Raw genomic sequence first — 20,292 nt, 5'->3', positions numbered from 1 at the left:
GAAATAGTAGATTTCTACATTATGGTAAATGAGAAGATCACAGCATTTGATCTAAATCTAATTCCTAAGGAAAAAATTCACTGGAGCTATTCTCAGTATACTGAGAATAGAAGTTAAAGAGAAAACTTGCACAGATAGTCACCCAAGGATCAGGCAATGACTTTATCCTATTGTAGATGTGCTCTGTTTGTATTGCACAGTTAGGGGACTCTTAAGGGAAGTTGCAAACTGCATTACAAACTGCTATTATTCAATACAATAGCTCTCAAGTTTTGAAATATACTGAAGGAGCGATCCATTTGGAGACTGGAGACCCATTCATTGCAAGGAGAGCAAATAATTTGTAGTTTAACGTCTGTAACTCACATTTTTAGTCTATAAACAGGTCAGTCTGGATTGCAGCACACAGAAATACTGAATTAGACAACGGAGTGAAATAATTCTTTCAGCCATTTGCTTCCTACTTTTGAAGTAATATGCACTTTATATAGTTACAAGTAGTAACCTTGAACTTAGTACAAATGCCCTTACCTGTTGCTAGAGCACTGTTGATCACAACAGTTCATAAAAAAAAAAAAAACCCAAACAAACAAAAAACCCAAACAAACCCTCATCACAAATTTCAGGCATTTATATACTAAAGTGGCTAATAAAAAGCCTTGGGTAGATAGACTCAAGAGAACACTGTATTTACCAACAAAACCTTTTGTAGACAGTACTTTCAAACAAAATCACAGTTTTTTAAGCACACATTGAGAAATACCACTGCTGTATTGCTGTTCACCAAGAGACAGTTGCTGGAGCCAGTGATTAACAGCAGTAATTGCACACAGGAGCACACAGACACTCAGACCCTGGGATGTATAAGCTGATACAGAGCCACCAAATGCAGACAGCCACACCACTGACACATCATGTGAAAGGTGTAATTGCCCAATAGGTAAATGCTACAGCAAAGCCTTCAAGGAGATTTAGAGACTCTACCCCCAGTAGTGAGCTAAATGTGTATGCAGCTCACACATGGTCAAATTTGTTGAAGAAACAAAGACATCCAAAGACTTTAGTTTGACTTCTCCCAAATTGCTCTCTGTATGTCACATCACTCATTGTTCACATCTCAATGACTGTCTACAGACACAATTAACTGCTGTCTTTGTCCATATTCTACCTTCTGTGTAAATCTTACTTTAGATCCTGTGGTCGTAACTACAACTTCATTTAGGCTCTATCTTATGGGCATTCAGGTAATTCTGTTGCACATAGCCCAGTGTCTAGCAAGGTACCCTAGGACAGGCTGTGTCATATACCATCCCAGTGAGAGGGAAATGTGTCTCCTACCAGTCCAGTAACCTGGCACAGTGCACACGTTTGCAGACCCCACTGCTCCCTGGAATGCACTTGCATGCGTGTTCTCCCCAGACAGAACCCTCTTCCCTCCTCTTCCTCCTGAAACATATTTGTGAGCCCAGCTTACACGTTTGTGGTGGAGTGTGTGGTAGAGAAGTTCTCCATGCGCACTCTGGCCAGTTTCTCAGCAGCCACTGGCCGCAGGAAAAGCTTGCAGGTGAAGACTTGGCGGCAGGCCTTGCGGAAATTCTCCGAGAGGAAAGCGTAAAGGATGGGGTTGATGCAAGAGTTCCCGTAGGCCAAGCAGTGAGAGATGATGCGGAAGGTGAAGGAGATGTTGTTCAGGGGAAAGTGCCCAAACTCTGCCCACATGGTGATGATGTGGTGTGGCAGCCAGGAGAGCAGGAACACAGCAACCACGAGAAGCACTGTCTGCGCCGTCTGGAGAAGAGAAGATCGTGTTAATACACAATATTATAAAATAATGGTCACAGTGAGCAAGTGAGCGTGTGGAATGAGTTTGCTTTCCTCTGTCAATAGTGAAGGCAGCATAATACAGGCAACACTGACAACTGCCAGGTGGGCAAATTATGACAATATGAAAAAGGATGCTAAAAACCCTGGTAAACTTGGATTGACTGGTTTTGACTCAAGCAAATAACTATAGACAATTGAGGCAGTGCCTGTAAAACTTCAAACAGTTCAAAGGCTGCAACAATGCTACCTGTATTACAAGGAAGAGTGGAAATAATATTCCCTAACATTTGGAGGGTGAGGAACATTGAGGCTATTGAAAATAACTGCAGGGGAAAACAACTTGCAAGTAGGCGTGCCACTGAGAGGAGTAACAAAGGCTGGCCTGAGGAGAAAGATTTTTCCAGTATCTTCCCTGTTACAGAAGAAGCCCAGAAAACCAATGGATAGAGTTGTTTTTTTTTTTTTAATACACAGTGCTCATTGATTAGACTTATACCTAGCTGGGTGATGACCTGAGGGAGGCTCCCTGTGCTGGTGGGATCCCAGCCTGTGCTGCCTGTGTTAGAGGTGTGCCCCTGCAGTGCTTGCTCCCCAGTTAGCTGGCCAGCCTCTGACACAGTCTCATTTGTAAGTCCCAAAGCTTGACCTGTATTGAGGTAAAATTTTCCTGAAAACAGTGTTCTTTGAAATCTTCATAAAAAATGAAGGTTAACAGTGACAGTAAATAAAATTAAGCTGTAACTCCAACTTTCTTTTTGTAAGACCCTGAGGCCTGTGGGAGCAGGACACTTTCCAAGTTTAGGAAAGCTGGTAGTGTTGCTTTTCTCTCACTTTCTACTTCTAGAACACTCAGTGAATGTCTAGCAAGTCTCAGAGATTACTGACTTGGGGGCCCTAAGATCCTTTCCTGAAATTTTTGTAGGGCTAATTCCAACTGACTTCGTGAATTTTCAAAATTACAAATGGTAATGTAAGGTGAGCAGTTGTTTTGTATTTAATCCCTCAGTTTTGGGGTTCTGTAGCAGATACACAGCTGGTGACTTCCCTCCTCTTGCCCCACTTGGTTCTCTGCATGATATCTGCTATTTAACTTTGGTATTTAGTGTTTCTCATTTCTATTTGGTCATTTAATAAATGTAACAACTTGCAAACATGCAGATGCTATCCTTCCCCTAAGGAAAATTGTTTTATACGTAGCAGAAAAGCAATGGAGAAAAATTAAAACTCAAGTTTCGTTTCAGGTCAAGATTTACAGCCTTACTAGTCTAGGTCAATGTTTCTGTTCAATAATTCTCTTTCATTATTTCAAATGAATAGTGTAAAGTTATTTTCCTAGAAAAGGGATAATTTTCTAGTGAACAAATTTGTTTAGTCAGTGGTTATCATGGCTACATTAAGTTAAACCCATTAACCTCTTTAAGGAAGGTGTTATTGTGTTACATCAAGATTACAATACAAGTAAAAAAAAAAAAAAACCCACAGGATTTCTGTCAAATAGGTCTCTCAAATAAGGTTCTATTAACCTTGAAAGGCAATAACCTGTAGGTTCATTGTGTACCTGGCATTCTCCAGGTGCTTCCTTGTTTCACCTACCAGAATGCTGTCAGACAGCTGAGCTAACAAAGATATTCCCCTGAGAGTGAACAAACTACCCTGCCAAGTGTCCTCAAACCAACCATGCTGGGGGGCAGATGATGTCCTTAAAAATAGACTGGAATGATTAGAAGTTGATGAGACTGAAAGACACAGACCTAGTGGTCTTGTGGGGTCTAGGTCACCCACTGTGGTATGAGTGCCAAAGAAATTATTCATAAGCAGGTCCCTCATTAGCTTTCACCAGCAATTATGGTGCTAATTCTTTACCCTCTGGCAATGTTAAGTACCTTAGGCTTGTTACCCAGGCAACCTTTCATAGCATCCATCTGCTTACATTAGGGGGCTACAAGCACTGAAATATTCTTTTGAATAAGGCTTATATACCTAGCTTTCCCCCCCCTTTTATTGTGAAATAACAAACTGTACATTTAATGTCGGGCTGAGTATTAAACAACGGGTTTGCAGTTGCTGTGTAATAGCACAGAGCTGTTTCTGGGGTCTAGCTTTTTAGGATTTTGCAGATGGAAAACACAGGCAATACTAGAGAACTAATGTACATAATTCATGACTCAAGAAACAGGTTTAGAAATGGAACTTGCGTCTCTCTTTTCAAGTTAGGGAATATGTAGTTAAGACAGAGGAAACTGAAACAAAACACTGGCTTTTAATGTGGTAACTTTGCTGTAGCTTAAACTACTGTTACTGTAGACTGTGACCAGCTGTGGAGGACTGATCCAAATAGTTTGTGTACTGTTTGAGCTTCTTCCATGAGCTGTGATAGTTTGCACAGTTACTGCATTACTTAAAGCAAACTTCTGGTTCGACTCTGAAATTTTGGTGGGTCCCTAACAGACCTGTACAATGGCCACTACTGGCAACTTAAGTCTCTCTTACTACTCCTAGAAGTCTTTCAAGCAGCTCCAGGATATAACTTACAGTGTATTTGTTGTACAGGCAAAGTAAGCGTGTTTGAGCTGTACAGTGGATCAACAGCATGGTAACAAAGACAAGGAGATATTATTGTTTATCAGATAATTAGATGAACTTCTGTTATTCCTCCCCCTCCCCCATCCTTCAAAAAGCATTGGAAAATGTGTTTAAAAAACATTTTGGGTGAGATACCTCATTTACAAGAATGATGAAGTCTTTAACATTTAATTGTTTTGTCCTTGATAAGCTTTTCATGAAGTTTCTTGCTTCAACTTGTCAGGCATCTTGTCAAGGGCAAAATTAAGATTTCCTGTACTGAGTCAAATGCTTCAAGTATTCCATGGATTTACATATTTTAGGAAGAACCACCTGAATGTTAGACTAATAAACATTCCCGAGATTAAAATATAGAGTGGACAGGACAGTCTAGAGGGGTAGAGGGCTTGTCACTTTCCTAATTTAGTCCCAGTTGGAGACAGCCCAGCTGCACATCATTTTTCAGAGCTGATCATTGCATCCATTTCTACCATGTACCTCAGCCACACAGAAATGGGAAAGAGCATTCAGTTAGGTTTTTATTAAACATTACTGGCTTGCAGACAAAGTGGGCTTCATTAGTGAGACAACTGCTGTCTACTGAATATGGTGAGATTATTTTTCGTCCTTTTTTCTTCCATAATTCCAACCTCATTATTCTGTGATTCTGTGTGATTCTGTGATCTCCAGAAACATGCCCATAGCTTAGTGATAAATGCAAAATGCTTAGAAAATGGCATACCTATTCTTAAATAACTTAAATGTTGGATAGCAGCTGTCTCTACTTCAGATCACCCACATCTTTTAGTTACTACTGAAGCACTTCTGATTGCCCTCTGGTCTTTTTTTTATTACACTTGAGTCTAATGCTACTCTTCTGTGATCTAAAACCACACTGAAAGTATTTTTTCTTATTGTTCTGTCTTCTTTCTAGGAGCCAGAGATGGCAGTTGTATTTCATGAAGAAGAGGAGGGACTGAAGTAAATATATTTTCAGATGTTATCAGCTCATTTTGATTACTTGCTTTATGTGCTAAGAGGGACTCTTCATTTCCCAGCAGCTTGCTTGCACTGTTCCAGCTGCACATCTGCACATCTCTCATTCTGGGATTATGCTACTAATCTCCTCTGTTGGTGCCCTTGAAATTTATTCACTTTCTATTCATAAATGTGTATGAGCATTGTGATATTTCTATTACTCCCTAATTGGTAATGATGCTCTTAATTCCTGCTGCCCTGGGTGCCTGTTAAGCAAACAATGTGCAGGATGACACTTCTGAATTATATTCTTCTGCTCGATGGATCCCAGGATCTTCCATGTTCCTTTGCTGTATTTACTGTTGTTCAAATGTCAAGGCCTCGAACATCATGTTCATTGTCTACATGAAAACCTTCAGTTTGCACGAACAATAGCCAAATAATTTGTTTAGCTACAGGAAAGCAGTCACAGAGCAACTTTTATCTGCCTCTCTTGGCCAAGATGTTCAGGAATACCCGTCTACCTTGAAGGAATTCTGTATCTTTTACCTCAGGCTCTTGTATGACCTTCAAAGTGCAGCACTCCAGGGAGTGTGCCAAAAAAGCTCCATGCGTCTTTGTGTTTACTTAGCTCTGGAAGCAATGAACAGCTGATTTGCTTACCCACCAGGTAGGCATGGCTCACCTTTCTATTGTAGCTAACCAATAGAAAAGCATAGTACTAATTTTTATCTTTAAGTAGCTCATTTGGTCTGTTAATAGAAGCTTTTGGCCTCAAGGTCACACAACTCCTATCCTTTCAAGGGAGCTTGCAAAATAGCTGTGAAATTCACATCCCCAGACACATTCTTAAACTTGAAAAAGAATTTCAGATTGTTCAGTTTGCAAAGCTTGTTATTTGTTCTTTAAAGATGCACAATACAGAACTGAGTAAACACTGAGGAACCCTGGTGTGCTCCAGAGGCCAATAAAATACCACAGGGCCATGCTAGTCCTTAGTTTGCATTAATTTCCATCATTAAATCATCTTATTTAAGGCAGACGTAAGATCAGAGTTCCTGGGGCTGGGCTCTTATGAAATATTTTGCAACACTGTCAAACAGGGACTTGTTAACTTTCTTTGGAGCCAAATTACAGACATGCTGTACTCTGAATAGTTCAGAAAAGAGGTGACAGAACTGAAATACACTTAATTGTCATAGAGGAGTGCACAGAATATCTTAGCATGTGTTCTTGCTGGCTGGCCTCAAAAAATGATTATTCAAAACTTCAAAGGAGAATCCTGCACATCGCACCATCTGATTTTCAAGACCGGCAAACTTGTGCAGCTACTATGGCATTAAATGGGAAAGCAGCCAGTCATGTCTCTGTTCTGCAGGCACAGTCTTAGTTCTTCATGCAGAATTTCAGCCTAGGCATGCAAAATGTTCTAAACATCTTCCTTGCTCTAATGCACAGATGATACAGATGGAAAAGCACTTTAAATTGAGCATGTCTAACATTTGATGTGTAGATGGCAAAGTTATATAAAAATTTTAAAGTAGGAATCTGAATTAAGGGTCAAATTCTTCTGATAATGGAATGAAGTCAGGATGCAGCAAACTTGTGCAAGGGAAATTCTTGCAAAGTTTCATAAGTTTCACGTGTGCATAAATTGAAAAGGTTGCTGTAGTTTGAACATAACCATCCTGTAACTTTAAAGCTTAAAGATCACAACCCAAGCACAAAACCTTTGGGTTTGTTGTTGTTGTTGTTGTTTGGGTTTTTGTTTTTGTTTTTTTGTGTTTTTGTGATATGTGCCTGTATGGCATTTGTAGGATTCTATTAAAGACAAACTTGTTCTTTTCACCAGGTGTTTGAACACTGACTTGGAGAGGGTGACAGCTGTCAGAGCTTTCTGGATTATTCATAAACTGGATCCATTCAAACAAAATCTGGTTGTAACTGTCTTTACAATAGTGGGTCTAAACATTGCCCATGAATAGTTTGTCCTAAAAACCAGGGCCCTCTTAGGCTGTCCTTTTAGCCCCTACATATCTTCAAATAACAGACTTTGAGTACAATGTTGTGGCAAATGGGACAATGACAGACTGTAGAAAGACCAGTAATAGAAGAAAAGGGAAAAGTGACTTTGCAAACATCATACAGGAAATAAAATCCACACTGAAAGCCCAGCTATATCTTGTGGCGCTGTGGTCTGGGAGACAACAGCTGGGTCTTCAGATTCTGAAGCCTGGTACTGGAGACTTTTGTTTAGAGAACAAAATGATGCTTCATATAGCAGTGGGAACTTTCTGACAAGACCCCCTTGAGAGACAATGGGATGGCAGTGCCACTCTGTAGGTGTATGTGTCAGAGCTCCTTTTAAGTATGTGGATAGCCAAAACACTCCCCCTGACTGAACTTTTAACTGGGTTTAGTTCCATACTGTGATAACAGACAGAGTTATCACACACTTGCCTGCTTGTGCAGCTCTGTGGGGCCCTGGGCAGCAGGTGCTGCTCTGCTGGGAGCAGGCAGCACACACCAGGGAGGGAAGGGAGCACAGCTGGAGGGAGCAGGCACTGGGAACCATGCTGTGTCACAAAAAGGCAGAAAGGGGTAGAGAATCAAGCAAGAGACTTCTTGGAAAAACAAATTCCTAATACTGTAGTTCATTATGCTTTTTTTCCTGTTTCCATGGGTCTGATTTATTAAAAAAAAAAAGGTTTTTTTTTTTTTTCATTTTAAATGCATAGATACAAATTACTGATAAGGTATGACCTTTAAAGGGGGAGGTTGAGCTAGAGTATCAAGTACCTGGGCTCCAGTAATATGCTTCACATACTTAGAGTCAGTTAAATCCAGGATTATTTTGCTTTCTTTGCTACAGCAGTGCAGCTAGGAAAATCATGCACGTACTTGCACAGCACTGGGACTGTTCATTTGGCCATGCTATCATCTTCTCTTTAGAAACCACCTTAGGTCTGGATCCAGCAGTGTCCCACTTGCTCTGTAAATGTTTGTCTTTTTGAGGTTCACATGCTGTTTCCAGATTTCCAGGGTGTACTAATAGCAGACAAAATACCAGCTCCTCTATGACCTTTTAGGTGGCTTTAACTTGGATTTGTCCTAGTAATGCTTCTTACTGTGTTGTATGGCTCAAATGATGTAAGAATGATATCTCTTCTGCCTGTTATCAGTGTTGCAGGATCTGGGGCTGGGGAAGGACTGGTATTATACCAAGACTCCAGCAAGGTCAATGAAAGCTAAAGATCCTGAAATAAGTCTTGACATTAAAAAAAAATCTTACCTGGTAATATTATTTTTTTAGAAGCAGCCTATAATGGAGAATAATAGCAATGTGTTTCCAGTCAGCATGTGGAATGCTGCTTATGGCAAGACCATTCCCTGAGCTCTATGTCATTTACTTTCTTTCTTAACTACGTTTTATCTTGAAGTGTTCAATCTTGAGGATAGTTCTTATAGCTTCTGAAATGCTGAGTGACAGGGCAAACTGTTTGCAGTGGTAATGTTGGCAACTATTTCACTGGAAAATCTTGTCCAACAAGGACTCTGAGTCTGCAATTTAATTCTTTTGAGACCTTTACTCATGTATGGAGCCCAGATGAGCATTGGGAGATTTAAACAAAAAGCTTTTTCCAAAATTTACTATTTAACTGTTTAAAAACAAAACAACACTAAACCCACAAACTAAAAGAAAAAACCCAAACCAAACCCAAAGGTTTGGAAAACCCAAAAAGAGAAAACCCAAACTCCATTCTCTTGGAGGTAGAAGGAGGATAATAGCTCAAATGCCCTGTTTTCTTGAAATTATAGGAGTGAAGCAGGAACTGCATGATAATAGTTTCAGACTATCCTCTTTTTTATGAATATTACACCTTGTTTTCCATGTCAGTTTGGTGAAGACACACACTGGGAATTAACAGATGTGACTCAGACAATTTTATCACCTCATGTGGGAAGACTTGGCTGTTGTGCTACACTTTCTCTCATAGCTCAAGGCAATCAGGGTTTAGCCACTGAAGTCACACATATTTCAGAACAAACTCAGTGTTCTGTATGTACTAAATTAACCTTCCAAATGTGGATCAAGATTCATTTGTCAAACATTTTTCAGTTAAATAAACAAAAGCTGTTCACTTAATCCCTGATGAAATTTATGAATTAAACTCAAACACAACTACTTGCACAAATGGACCAACTAAGTACATATGAAGGGAGCTAGGTTAACAGAACTGACAGCCATCTTTGAGTTTCCCATTAGGCTCTAATGTGAAGTGTTCTTAAGAAGGTGTGCTTCAAAAAACTGACTCCCACTCTTGTGTTTCAAATATGCTTTGAAAGCATATACAAGAACTGAGTGTGTCTGCAACCAACCCAAGGAAGTCTCCCTAAGAAATGTTGAATAGTGCTTGCAACAGAAAACCCCTTTAAGTAAGTACACTAAAGAAGATGTTTGGCATGCAAGAAGGCTAGATGGACAATTTCTACACAGACAGGGCTGGAACTTCTTCCAGACATATTGTGAAGGATGATGTGTGTGTTTAGAGGAATGTATTTAATTTTTCTTCTATCTGAAAGGATCACCTATTTAACTCGGTCTGACTGTGCTACATGGAACAAGAATCGCTATAGGGTGTTTCATCATTATGGCCAGGGAAATACTTAAGGGGAGGCAGGAAGAAGTGCTGCACCACTAACTTGTTTGAACAGCTAAAGTAAAAGTTGTTTTTTTTTTTAAATTGATCCTCTTGGCAATATCTAATAGCTAAACTTGAGATTGAAGGAACTATAGAGCTATTTTCTCATCAAACTCTACAGAGCAAATCTGAAAACAAGACAAGTGGATACATTTGAAAAATGTCATAAATGAAATTCTTAACTTTTTTACAGGAAAGTAACAGTAGTTATTTTTAACTGTTGATAGCATTCTCTTAAAAATTAGCAACAAAATAGGTACTTTGCCATTCATACATAAGTAAAGAAATTCTGGAGGGTAATTTAAACCAACCAGTTTAGGGATTTTTGGTGATTTTGAGACCTAAAGCAATTTTTCAAACCTGTGAAACAATTCTATGTGGAATGACAGTACTTCTTAGCACTTCATTTGCTGCATTTCACATTATCAAAATTGTCAACACATCTTGATTGCTTTTTCTCATAGTAGCTGCTAAACACACAAAACTCTGACTCTGCTTTCTGTTTGTAGTCTGCAGTATTGATCCAGAAATTATACTCCTGGTTTTGACATTTTTATTCACAGTTTATCTGCAGCAGCATCAACATTTATCAAAAAGTCAGTAGGCAAAATAAGACACGGTGCTCTTCAAGGTAGTCTGTGCCATCTAGGTCTGGTGGTGCTCCTGCAGCAGGCAATACCCAGCAGCTCATTGCTGCATAATGTGTTGCCTTAGAAAAGGTGGTGAAAAGAATGTTTATCAGAACCTGCTTGATGTTAGATGAACACAGAAAACATGCTCAAAACACTCTGAAAGGGTAAATAACACCTGTCTAATAAATATTGTTTGTGGTGTATTATAACTTTGACAGTTATTGTTATGAGGTAATATTGCAAATACCCTTTGAATACCACCCTTACAGACTGTGAAGGTGCAAGAATTATGAACAACAATTATGAATTGGTCCTCATAAGTAAATTGCAAACAAAACTGAGTGTATGCTAGTGAATGTAATGAACCAGTAGAAACTGCATATAATCTGCAGTTAAGTCTGGTTGGGATTCATAGACAAAAAGGACTGGCAGAAACTGTAACGGCTCTAAATCAGCTGGAATCAGCACAGACCAGGCTGATTACTTTATAAACCTGGTATATCTATTGTATATTGTCAATATACACATTAAACCAAAGATATTTACCTTCTTCTTTGATCTCTCTGACTTCTTGGAAATGTTCTTTACTTTCGTATGGAGATGGTATAAAACCTTGGGGGAAAAAAAGGAGCAATATATTGAATGGGAAATTAAATTTTGTGTATTAATACTTGAACTCCTCCTACAAGCACCAAAAATTTGAAGTAATTGTTTTAACATGACTTTAAAGATGAATTTGATGTTTCAGACTTTTAATTAATTCTAAGCTCTCCAATTTCTCTTTCAAGAAACAAGGTTTGGAAAGAGCATTAAACCTGCTAGGCTTTCAGTAGTTCAGCATATATTAAGAGCTCAGCTGGCACAATGCTGAAATCCACAGGAGTTTTCAGATGAACTCTGAATTTTATATTAAGGCTCAGATTGTCTTCATTTATTCTCTAGGCTGATGATATACATGGGCAGAGAGCAGGCTGCCAGTCCTGTACCCTGGTGGGACTGTTCTGTTGCTCCTGGAGGCAGCACAAATGCAGTGGTAGGAGTGGGTCACCCTCCAGAGGGAGGGTCATAAGGAGTGTTGGAGCACTGTAGGCAATTGTCAATTAACAACATCTAGATGCAGCTTTTGAAACCTGATTACAGCACAGCAATAACCTGGAAATGTTTATCCCTTCATAGGTTTTTCTTCTTGTCAGTACCAAACATTTGTTATTTAGAAAGAACAAAATAAAAATATGAAAAATAAAAAATATGAAAACCAGCAAGGTTTGAGTGACAGGCTGGGTGTCATCTTGGTAATTGTAATCCTTTTTGTGAGCTGGTGTAATTTCATTCTCTGTTTTCCTTCCCTCCCCCCACCTCAAAAAAGTATTCTGTACCAGGAGAGGATTTGGAAAGGGTTGGCTGTGTGTACACACACAAGCCACCAAGAGTCTGGGATCTTTCCCTCCATTTAAAATGATTCCCATCCCTGGCACCCACCTTGGCATAGCAGCAGGTGATGAGCAGCAGGGGCAGGAGGTATCCCACCAGCAGGATGGTAACCTTGTACATCTGCTTGGCTGTGGAGCCGTTTGCCCAGTGCTCCCAGCAGAAAGAGCTGTTGGGAGCCTGCTGATGGCCACTCATGAGGGCCTGGTGCTGGGCCACGGGGATGGCAATGAGGAGAGACAGCAGCCAGATGACAGCCACGCCGAGGACAGCGTTGCGCTTGCTGCGGATGCAGAGCGAGCGTTTGGCATGGACCACGGCAATGTATCTGTCCACAGACATGGCCACCAGAGTGAAGATGCTGACCAGCATCGTTGCCATGGCCGAGTAGTGAACCCACTTGCAAAAGAAGGCACCGAAGATCCACTCTGGCAGGGAGTAGATGGTGGCCTGGAAGGGAACACAGAAGAGCAGAAAGGAGAAGTCTGCAATGCTTAAGTTCAGGATGAAGATGTTGGTGGCACTGCGTGATGGGCGTCCCCCAGGCCGGAGACGCCCCAAAACCACAAACACTAACGTGTTTCCCACCATTCCCAGAAGAAATATCAACCCAAAAAGCACTGGTACAATCACCACCTCTGGGCCGCCCCTGGTTGCTCCTGCCCAGCATGTTGGGATCTCTGTTTGGTTGGTCTCAAGGCTGCACTTGCTGGTGTTGGCTCCGAAGGAAAGCACAAAGTTGTATTCCTGCTCCTCCATGGAGCCAGGCAAGGAACAGTCACTGCAGCCCTGACTGCTGTGTTTGGTAGGGGTGGCCAGAGGTGAACTTTTGCCTTTTCCAATGCTGTGTCTTTCCTTTGAGCAGTAATTTTCTTCAGATGATTCTTCTGAGTTCTCTCTGTCTCTGGTGCAGTTTATTCCAGGGACTGGCAAAAAAAAGGAGTTGAGGAAATTGTGTCATCCAAGAGGTGACATGCGGGGTTGGCAGTTGGTGCTGGTGTGGCAGAGAAAAAGTCTGTGCCAGAAGAGCAGAGGATGAGGCTGCCCTGGGAGCTTGGAGCAGCAGCAGAGCAGCAGCAGCTCGGCTTCCACATGCTCCTCCTCTTCTGCTTCCCTCCCACACTGCCTGGATCTGTGGCTGTCATACCTGCTTTCCCAGCTCCACCCTGAGCTGTGGCAGAGAGAACAAATGCTGTGACCTGAGCCCTTCAGAAAACAACCCCTGGCCAGCTTTGTCCCCGTGCATTACTGCTCACGAGGGGAAAGAGCAAAGCAACAGTTCTCATCCAAAGGGATGGATAAGCAGCAGCTGCTGAACAATAGTGTGTGCAGTTCTGTGAGGGGCAGCACTGTTACTAGCTGCATAAGACCGAAAAAAAGCTAAAATTCTTTATTTTAATCGACAGAGAATGACTTTAGTTATTTGTTTCATAGTCTTCAATGGTCCCATTAGAACATAAAGCCATCTGAATAGTTGTGTTTTCAACACAAAAAGCTGGGAAAGCTTTAGATTCAGCACTGGGTCTTGCCACTTCTGGGATATCTGCCCAAATTCCTTAGTGCCTGAATATTCATGGACCTTGTTGATATAGCTTCGAAGACATTTTGGGTTCAGTCTAGTAGTGCCAACAGCATCTGCACTGGAAAATTAAATGTTCAGTCTTAGTAGCTGCGAGCAGCTGAAATATTCCCTGCAAGGGAACAGAGATAGGTTTGGGTTTTTTAAGAGAAGTTTTATTCACAATGAATAGCTCAGTTACTGTGGTTTTAATGCTTACTTATAGAAACAGCACATATGTTTTGGAAGGTAATAAGCAGGTTAGTTCTAGTGGTTTGTTTCCTCACATTTCTTGAAGGATTCTGCAGGCAGTGAGAAGGGAACAAAGTTTAGGCAAACATTAACAGTACCTGCACACAGTGATTTATGGATGCAGCACAGCTGCCCGCAAAGAAGAGTACCCAGGTCTATTTTCAGTGGTTACAACTCTGGGCACTTGGTCAGGGTGGGGCACCACTGGCTCTTGTGAATGGGAGGGTCTGACTCGGGGGAGCCCCTTAATTCTAGGGACGAAGTTCAGGAACTGAGAGCTGCTCTGCCTTGTGATTTTTTCTTAAGCTCTTGTTGAGAAGTGACAGTGCTGCCTTCTGTAGCCTGCTCTGATTATACCCTCGCTTAAAACAGATCTGGAGCTCAATCCCTTATTTCCCTCACAGCTTTGGGGTAGTTATGGGGTGAGGCCAGGGAGGGAAAGATGTCTGAGCTGCAGTGGAAAAAATTATCTCCCCTTGTCATGAGCAGATCACCGTGGCTGGACCTGACGCCACCTGCAGCTCCATGGCCTGGCTGCCTCAAGTGACCCAGGACCTCAGACACCTTTCAGTGGCCCAGGACCTCAGACACCTTTCAGTGGCCCAGGACCTCAGACACCTTTCGGTGCCACAGGACCTCAGACACCTTTCAGTGGCACAGGACCTCAGACACCTTTCAGTGGCCCAGGACCTCAGACACCTTTCAGTGCCACAGGACCTCAGACACCTTTCGGTGGCCCAGGACCTCAGACACCTTTCGGTGGCACAGGACCTCAGACACCTTTCAGTGCCACAGGACCTCAGACACCTTTCAGTGGCCCAGGACCTCAGACACCTTTCGGTGGCACAGGACCTCAGACACCTTTCAGTCTTCCAGTTCCCGAATGATTTGCGTGTTTGCTGGGACCTCTGCAAGCTGCGGGGCTGTGCTGCAGCCCGAGTGCCATCTGCTGACGCTTTGCTTCCTTTGCTGCCTTCAGGCAGCTCCTGCCGCCCTCAGCCTTTCTTTCCCTCAAACACTGTCAGCTCAGTGCTCACCTCTGCCTGCTGCGGTTCTCTCTCGTCCTTATGCACACCCACGCCCCACCTCCTTAAATCATCAAACATAAATATGTTTTCCTTTTTCCTTTTGTGATAATACGTGACCACTGTAAGGTTACTTCTTGTCATATTACTCATAGAACTACATGTAGCATTTTAGGAAAGGCTACTGAAAGTGATTTCAATGGCTATCTTTGTATTTTCGACACTTGAGGTTTTTGTGGTTTCGTTTTTTCCTCTTTTCTTTAGTGGACAGTCATACCAGAAATAATTATTTTAAAAGAACCTGTAACAATCACAGCAAATGAGAATGTGCATTTTAGTACTTTAGTGGGTTTGGGAAAAATAATAAAAACTGTAGCATGTGTGGTTTCTACTGCAGGGGATTTGAAACAATGCATGCAGGAATTTAGGAATTGCTTGTATGTGTCACCTGCAGAACAAACACAGCTTTGCAGATCTGAAAGATCTCATGGCATGCTAAGCAGAATATAGGCAGAGAATAGCACAGTTTTGGCAATGAGGAGGGACAGATCATAGAATGTGTTTAGATGTGTTAAAAAAATAAAATTCAGCAATTACCTAAATTCTTACAGAAGGAACATTCTAGTTCTGTGAAAGTGTTATAACTGGGGCAGGGGGAAGAAAGGTGAATATTCTGGATAGAAAGTGGCAGTCACCTGCTGAATTAGACATCCAGAAAAGTATGTGCAGGAACTCATCTCATTTTCATTAGGGAACTGAGATGCTGCAAATCTGATTTCAAATGGAGCTTGGCTGGTGTGGAAGTATTCCTGGCTGGCCTTACTCATGAGGAAGTAATTTCCAGTGTTAATTTACATGCTTTGCTGAAAACTTATCCTGAAAGTATGTTTACCATGGCACTCAAAAGTTTCACAAAGATAAAGATTCCTTCTTCTGTTTCTTTCATTGTGCCACTTCTCCACTGCTTTAAATCATGTGGTTTTGACAGTGAGAAATCTCCTGTCCCTGACAATTCCCAATCCAAATACAGTCAGAAGGGAACTGACTATGCCAAGACAAAGTACTTGCCGTAAGACCTGTTCATTAGTCCAACTAGCAGAAGGTCGGGTCTTGAATAAGTACAGGAGCATAAATAGCAAGTGAATCTGTAGTAATTTGCTGGGAACACTCACATTATGTGTGGTATTTTAAAATTCACTGTGTTTCACTTGGAAACCAGAAACAATGCCCTGTGGATTGAGCTGCATGAAATATCTCAGCTGTAAAAATTCTGCTGTTCTTTAGAAATTCTGTTGCTTCTTAAAGGAAGACAACAAATATTTAAACATGAGCGGGACGACATAGCAAAAGGACACAGAATAATCTCTGTGAGAGGAAAAAAAAAGTAGAAGTCTGACAGCCATCACTAGTGATCAAGATCAAGAATGAGCTGGAAGCCAGATGCTGTTGCTTCTGTCTGAGTTGATTTGGGCTAAAAGCATTGGATTTTCATCCCTGACTAAACAGGCATTAGATGTGTCTTGTTGAGAGAGGATAGTACTGGACCTCTATGAACAAATTTGCAACCCCAGAGTAAGGTAAGAGTGGGAGAATGTCAACCCTAAGAATAAGGGTGGGGGAAAAAAACCCCAAAAGATTAAATAGTAGTATTTAAAAGGTAGCATTTTTAGCTTGTCTAGGTACAAACTAATTTGTCCATTTTCTGATTGCTAATGGGTGCTTCAGCTCCTAATTGCACTGAATATCAGGTATGTTATAAACCACTCCTACTGTTTTGATAGTCATGGTTCAGCTTTTTGATACTTGTGCATTAGCTCTCTAAGTCTCTTGACTTTGGAGTGGAAGGAGGGCACTGAAGCATAACAGCAAGCAAGAACCTTCCTGTCACACTTTTCTGTCTCTCTGGGGAATATGGGTTACATCTCAGATTCAGATCCATTTAAAGAAAAACAAACATCCAGATCAAAAGCCTGTTTGTGCCTTTAGGTTCAGCAGCTCTTGGTGCTTTTTGAAAGGCTGTTTCAGACTGTAAAGCCCTTTAGGCTGACTAATGAGCTACCTACATGCAACTGGGAAGCAAGCAGTGGTAGGTCAGAAATCTTTGCACATGGATCACACCAACCCTTTCCAGTTGTGATCCCGAGTGGAAAGAGAAGGTGCAGTGGCCATTCCTCTTGAAGTATGACCCCAAGAGAGGCAGGAGGTCCCATTGACTGCTCTGCATATTTGTCCCCAAAAATGAGAACCCAGATTCAATTCCTTTCCAACTCCACATAATCCTTTTCCTGAGTTGCATCTAGATAGCTCCTGAAGAAACTGAAACCTTCATCCCCCTAGAAGTTACCTGTCCACCAGGCCCCCAGCCCAGCTGTATGAAGTAGCCTTGCTCATGGAGGAGCTATCATGAAGTGCTACAGCAACTACAAAACTCCCAGGGCCAGAATGAAGTAAATCTTTTCACCTTTTGTGAGCTGTAGCCTTTGAGTCTCTTCAGTGAAGAATCAAAATTGAATTTATGTATCTCATTCTGGCCATTAAGTCCTTGCATGACTTTTCTGTGTCATCCTTACTGGACATGTAGCTGGTTACAAATACCCTACAAGCTCCTTTTTCCTTACCTAGAATTTATAATAAAAATAGAACAGCTTCATTTAAACAGCCAAAAGCATTATATCCACATTGTTTCCAAAGTCTCTTCTGCAGTATAATTTTTGATAAGGCAGGTAAAATTGTTTAACAAAGTTTGTTATTCATTTATGACCAACTGAGTAAAAAATCATGATTTTGGTTCTAACAGACATTATGTTGGAATCAAGTTACAAAAAGAGAAGTCTGTTTGGCATACAGTGTTGGCAGACACATATGAAATTACAACAGAAATATGTCAAAACCATAATAAACCTCAAAACAGAATGCTTGTAGATACTTGCTTAGTATTCTGTAGGGAATAAGGAACATATTCTGGCTTATGCCAACAGATTCCAGACAATGTATCTCTTCCTGTGTGCTCCTGTGGTTTTGTGCACAGCTCTTCTGTGAAGTCAGAGGAGACAAAGTGATGTGAGTTTGGCCTTAACACAGAAGAACGTGATGTCTTTTTCTGGGTCCTAATGTGATATATTTGTCAATACATCTGTGCCCCTATACAAAGGGCAGTCAGATCTGAGTGCAGAGACTGAGACACACTTGTGCTGTGGGAGCCAGGAGCACAAAGTCACCCTGGAGAGGTGCTGCTCCCCTGTTCAGTACCAGACCTGGTGTTTATGAGAAGGAAGGTAAGGAGATACTACAGCTTCAATGGAGTGTGTGAGCTTGGTCCATCCTGGTTTGAAAACCAGATTGCTCTATGACAGCATGAGAACATTTAGTTAGCTTCTCATGGTGATAAACTGATTTAAGGCCAGTTCATAAATCTGTTTTTCCTGTGTGTGTATCAACTTGACTTTACCAAACTTGGGTAAAAACACTTGTCCACTCATCTCTTAACACTTTTCTATGTGTAACACGATTTGCTGTCAGCTGGCCAGCTCTGCAGTGTAACAGAATCCTGCAACAGTTCTGGGAAACTCCTGGTACCTCATGTGCAAATAACCCTTTAACTCAGTCACTCCAGACTGTATCACAAAATGCTGCCTATTACAAAAGGAGATCTAAAGGTACATGCTGTGCTTTAATACCATCTTAGCAAAAAGTTTCCATGGTGATTTGCTCTCATTGCTGCAAGGGAGTTCTCTTTCCAATAGAACCACGGCAAATTTCTGTCTGCTGCCTCATTGAAATTACTGCTAAATTCCCCAATTAAAGAGACCTCTTCTTAAGCATCACAATATGTTGTGAAAAACACCTCAGAAATAATGGATTCTATGCTGATAAATTTTCTGCTCTAACAAAAAAAATCCCAAAACAAAAGTACTTGGAAGTTTCTTAACACTTATGTTAATTAAAAAAAAAAAAATTACTTAGGATCTCTTATTTCCACACAGCTCTGAATGTTTAAGAGCATCTGATTGTGCTTCCTGTCAGATTCTGAGGCAGCTAACTCAAAACAATTGCAGCAAATTCTAGATTTTTCTGAAAGTCTGACATGAATGAGCAACTTTACTTAGTTTCCAGTTTGTTCAATGTGATATGAACAAGACACACAATCAGTCAATTTATTTCCATGCTCCATTCAGCTTCATAATGCTTCTGAGGTAGGAAAATAAACACTACCTGTATGTGTGCCCAACACAGCTGTTTGCAGATACACAGCAAAGAGAAGTCATTGCTTAAGCCTTTCAGAATTGCTAACAAAGAGACTGGCACACAGCTGATTATTTAGAAACCTGGTATATCCTCTGCTAACCTCCTAGCATGTGCTGGCAAGCTTGCAGTTAAAGGTGTTTGAGAGCTTCTACTCATAAGCATAGGAATGAATAAGAAATCAGGCCTTGCTCAAGGATTACCTGGATACCATCTGCACATCAGGCAAGGATGATCATTTTTAAACATCCCTCCAAAACTCAAAGCCAAGTATTTGAAACATGAATAAAAAGGTGGCAAAAATGAAGCTTAGTATACTTGCTCTAAATTTCATTTTCTCATTGATACCAAAATGAGAGGCTCTTCTCAGAAACCTGTGCTAAACAGGAAACATGGCATTTAGTGGAGCCCTGCCTGGCTGTGGGTGCCTAAAGCCACAAGGACAGCAACTGCTTTCAATAGATATGAATGGCTTTGCTCTTCCTGAAAAACTGGAGTGGGAACTGGCAGAAATAGAGCTTTGAGTATTCTGCTTTTAAACAGGATTTTTTTTTTTTTTTTTTTTTGCTTTCCTTTAAATGTTCTGGAAGCCTTTTCAGATAAAATTCTCAAACTAAGTAGGCAACAACTTCTGTTGTCCTCGAGGCTTTCATGACCTCTTCAACTGCCTTTCAAAAAAGAAAATTTTCCTTTTTATTTCCTTGGGTGGGGGAACAACCTCCAAATAAAAGACCCCACCTGTCTGAAGCAAGCTAATTTGTATCCTGATTCTCAGAAGTCATCTCCAGTCCTGCCAATTAGCAATCTGTCATCAGATCACAGGCTGCGGATTATTTTAATGGGGAAGCTCCTGCCACCTCGTGGCAAGAACTTTCACCTTGCTTGAATGAAAAGATTAATCTGGATACCTGATACCTTTGTAGAACAAATGTATAGCTAAACAAACAGAAGCCTTGCTTGGTTTGCTTTGCCATTTGGGCATTATCAATTGTAAATATTAATGCTATTTTAAAATAAATATAATATAAAATACTAGATAAGCTTATTGCAGCTATTTTTTTCCCACTGCTGCTTTCTCCACCTTTCTT

At 41.0% G+C, this 20,292-nt stretch overlaps 1 protein-coding gene across 1 annotated transcript; it reads right to left on the bottom strand.

The window, feature by feature from the left end:
- Positions 1 to 1,470: 1,470 nt before the first annotated feature.
- LOC128812901 (galanin receptor type 1-like) lies at positions 1,471 to 12,886 on the bottom strand. Its single transcript, XM_053987550.1, has 3 exons — positions 12,179 to 12,886; positions 11,246 to 11,311; positions 1,471 to 1,788 (listed from the first exon to the last, which is right to left on the bottom strand). Exons 1-3 carry the CDS (start codon positions 12,884 to 12,886, stop codon positions 1,471 to 1,473), a joined length of 1,092 nt encoding a protein of 363 aa, XP_053843525.1.
- Between the last annotated feature and the right edge of the window lie 7,406 nt (positions 12,887 to 20,292).

This window comes from Vidua macroura, chromosome 11, assembly GCF_024509145.1.
Source record: "Vidua macroura isolate BioBank_ID:100142 chromosome 11, ASM2450914v1, whole genome shotgun sequence".
NCBI classification, from domain to species: domain Eukaryota; kingdom Metazoa; phylum Chordata; class Aves; order Passeriformes; family Viduidae; genus Vidua; species Vidua macroura.
The sequence above is the reverse complement of the archived record's forward strand: the minus strand, read 5'-3'. Positions and strand labels throughout refer to the sequence as shown.

Excerpts from the sequence above, each read along its gene's own strand:
- LOC128812901 (XM_053987550.1), bottom strand. The coding sequence starts at position 12,886 with ATGGAGGAGCAGGAATACAACTTTGTGCTTTCCTTCGGAGCCAACACC. Across the intron at positions 11,312-12,178 it reads TCACCTGCTGCTATGCCAAG|GTTTTATACCATCTCCATAC; the intron begins GTGGGTGCCAGG and ends TTTTCCCCCAAG. Across the intron at positions 1,789-11,245 it reads CAGAGAGATCAAAGAAGAAG|ACGGCGCAGACAGTGCTTCT; the intron begins GTAAATATCTTT and ends TCTCTTCTCCAG.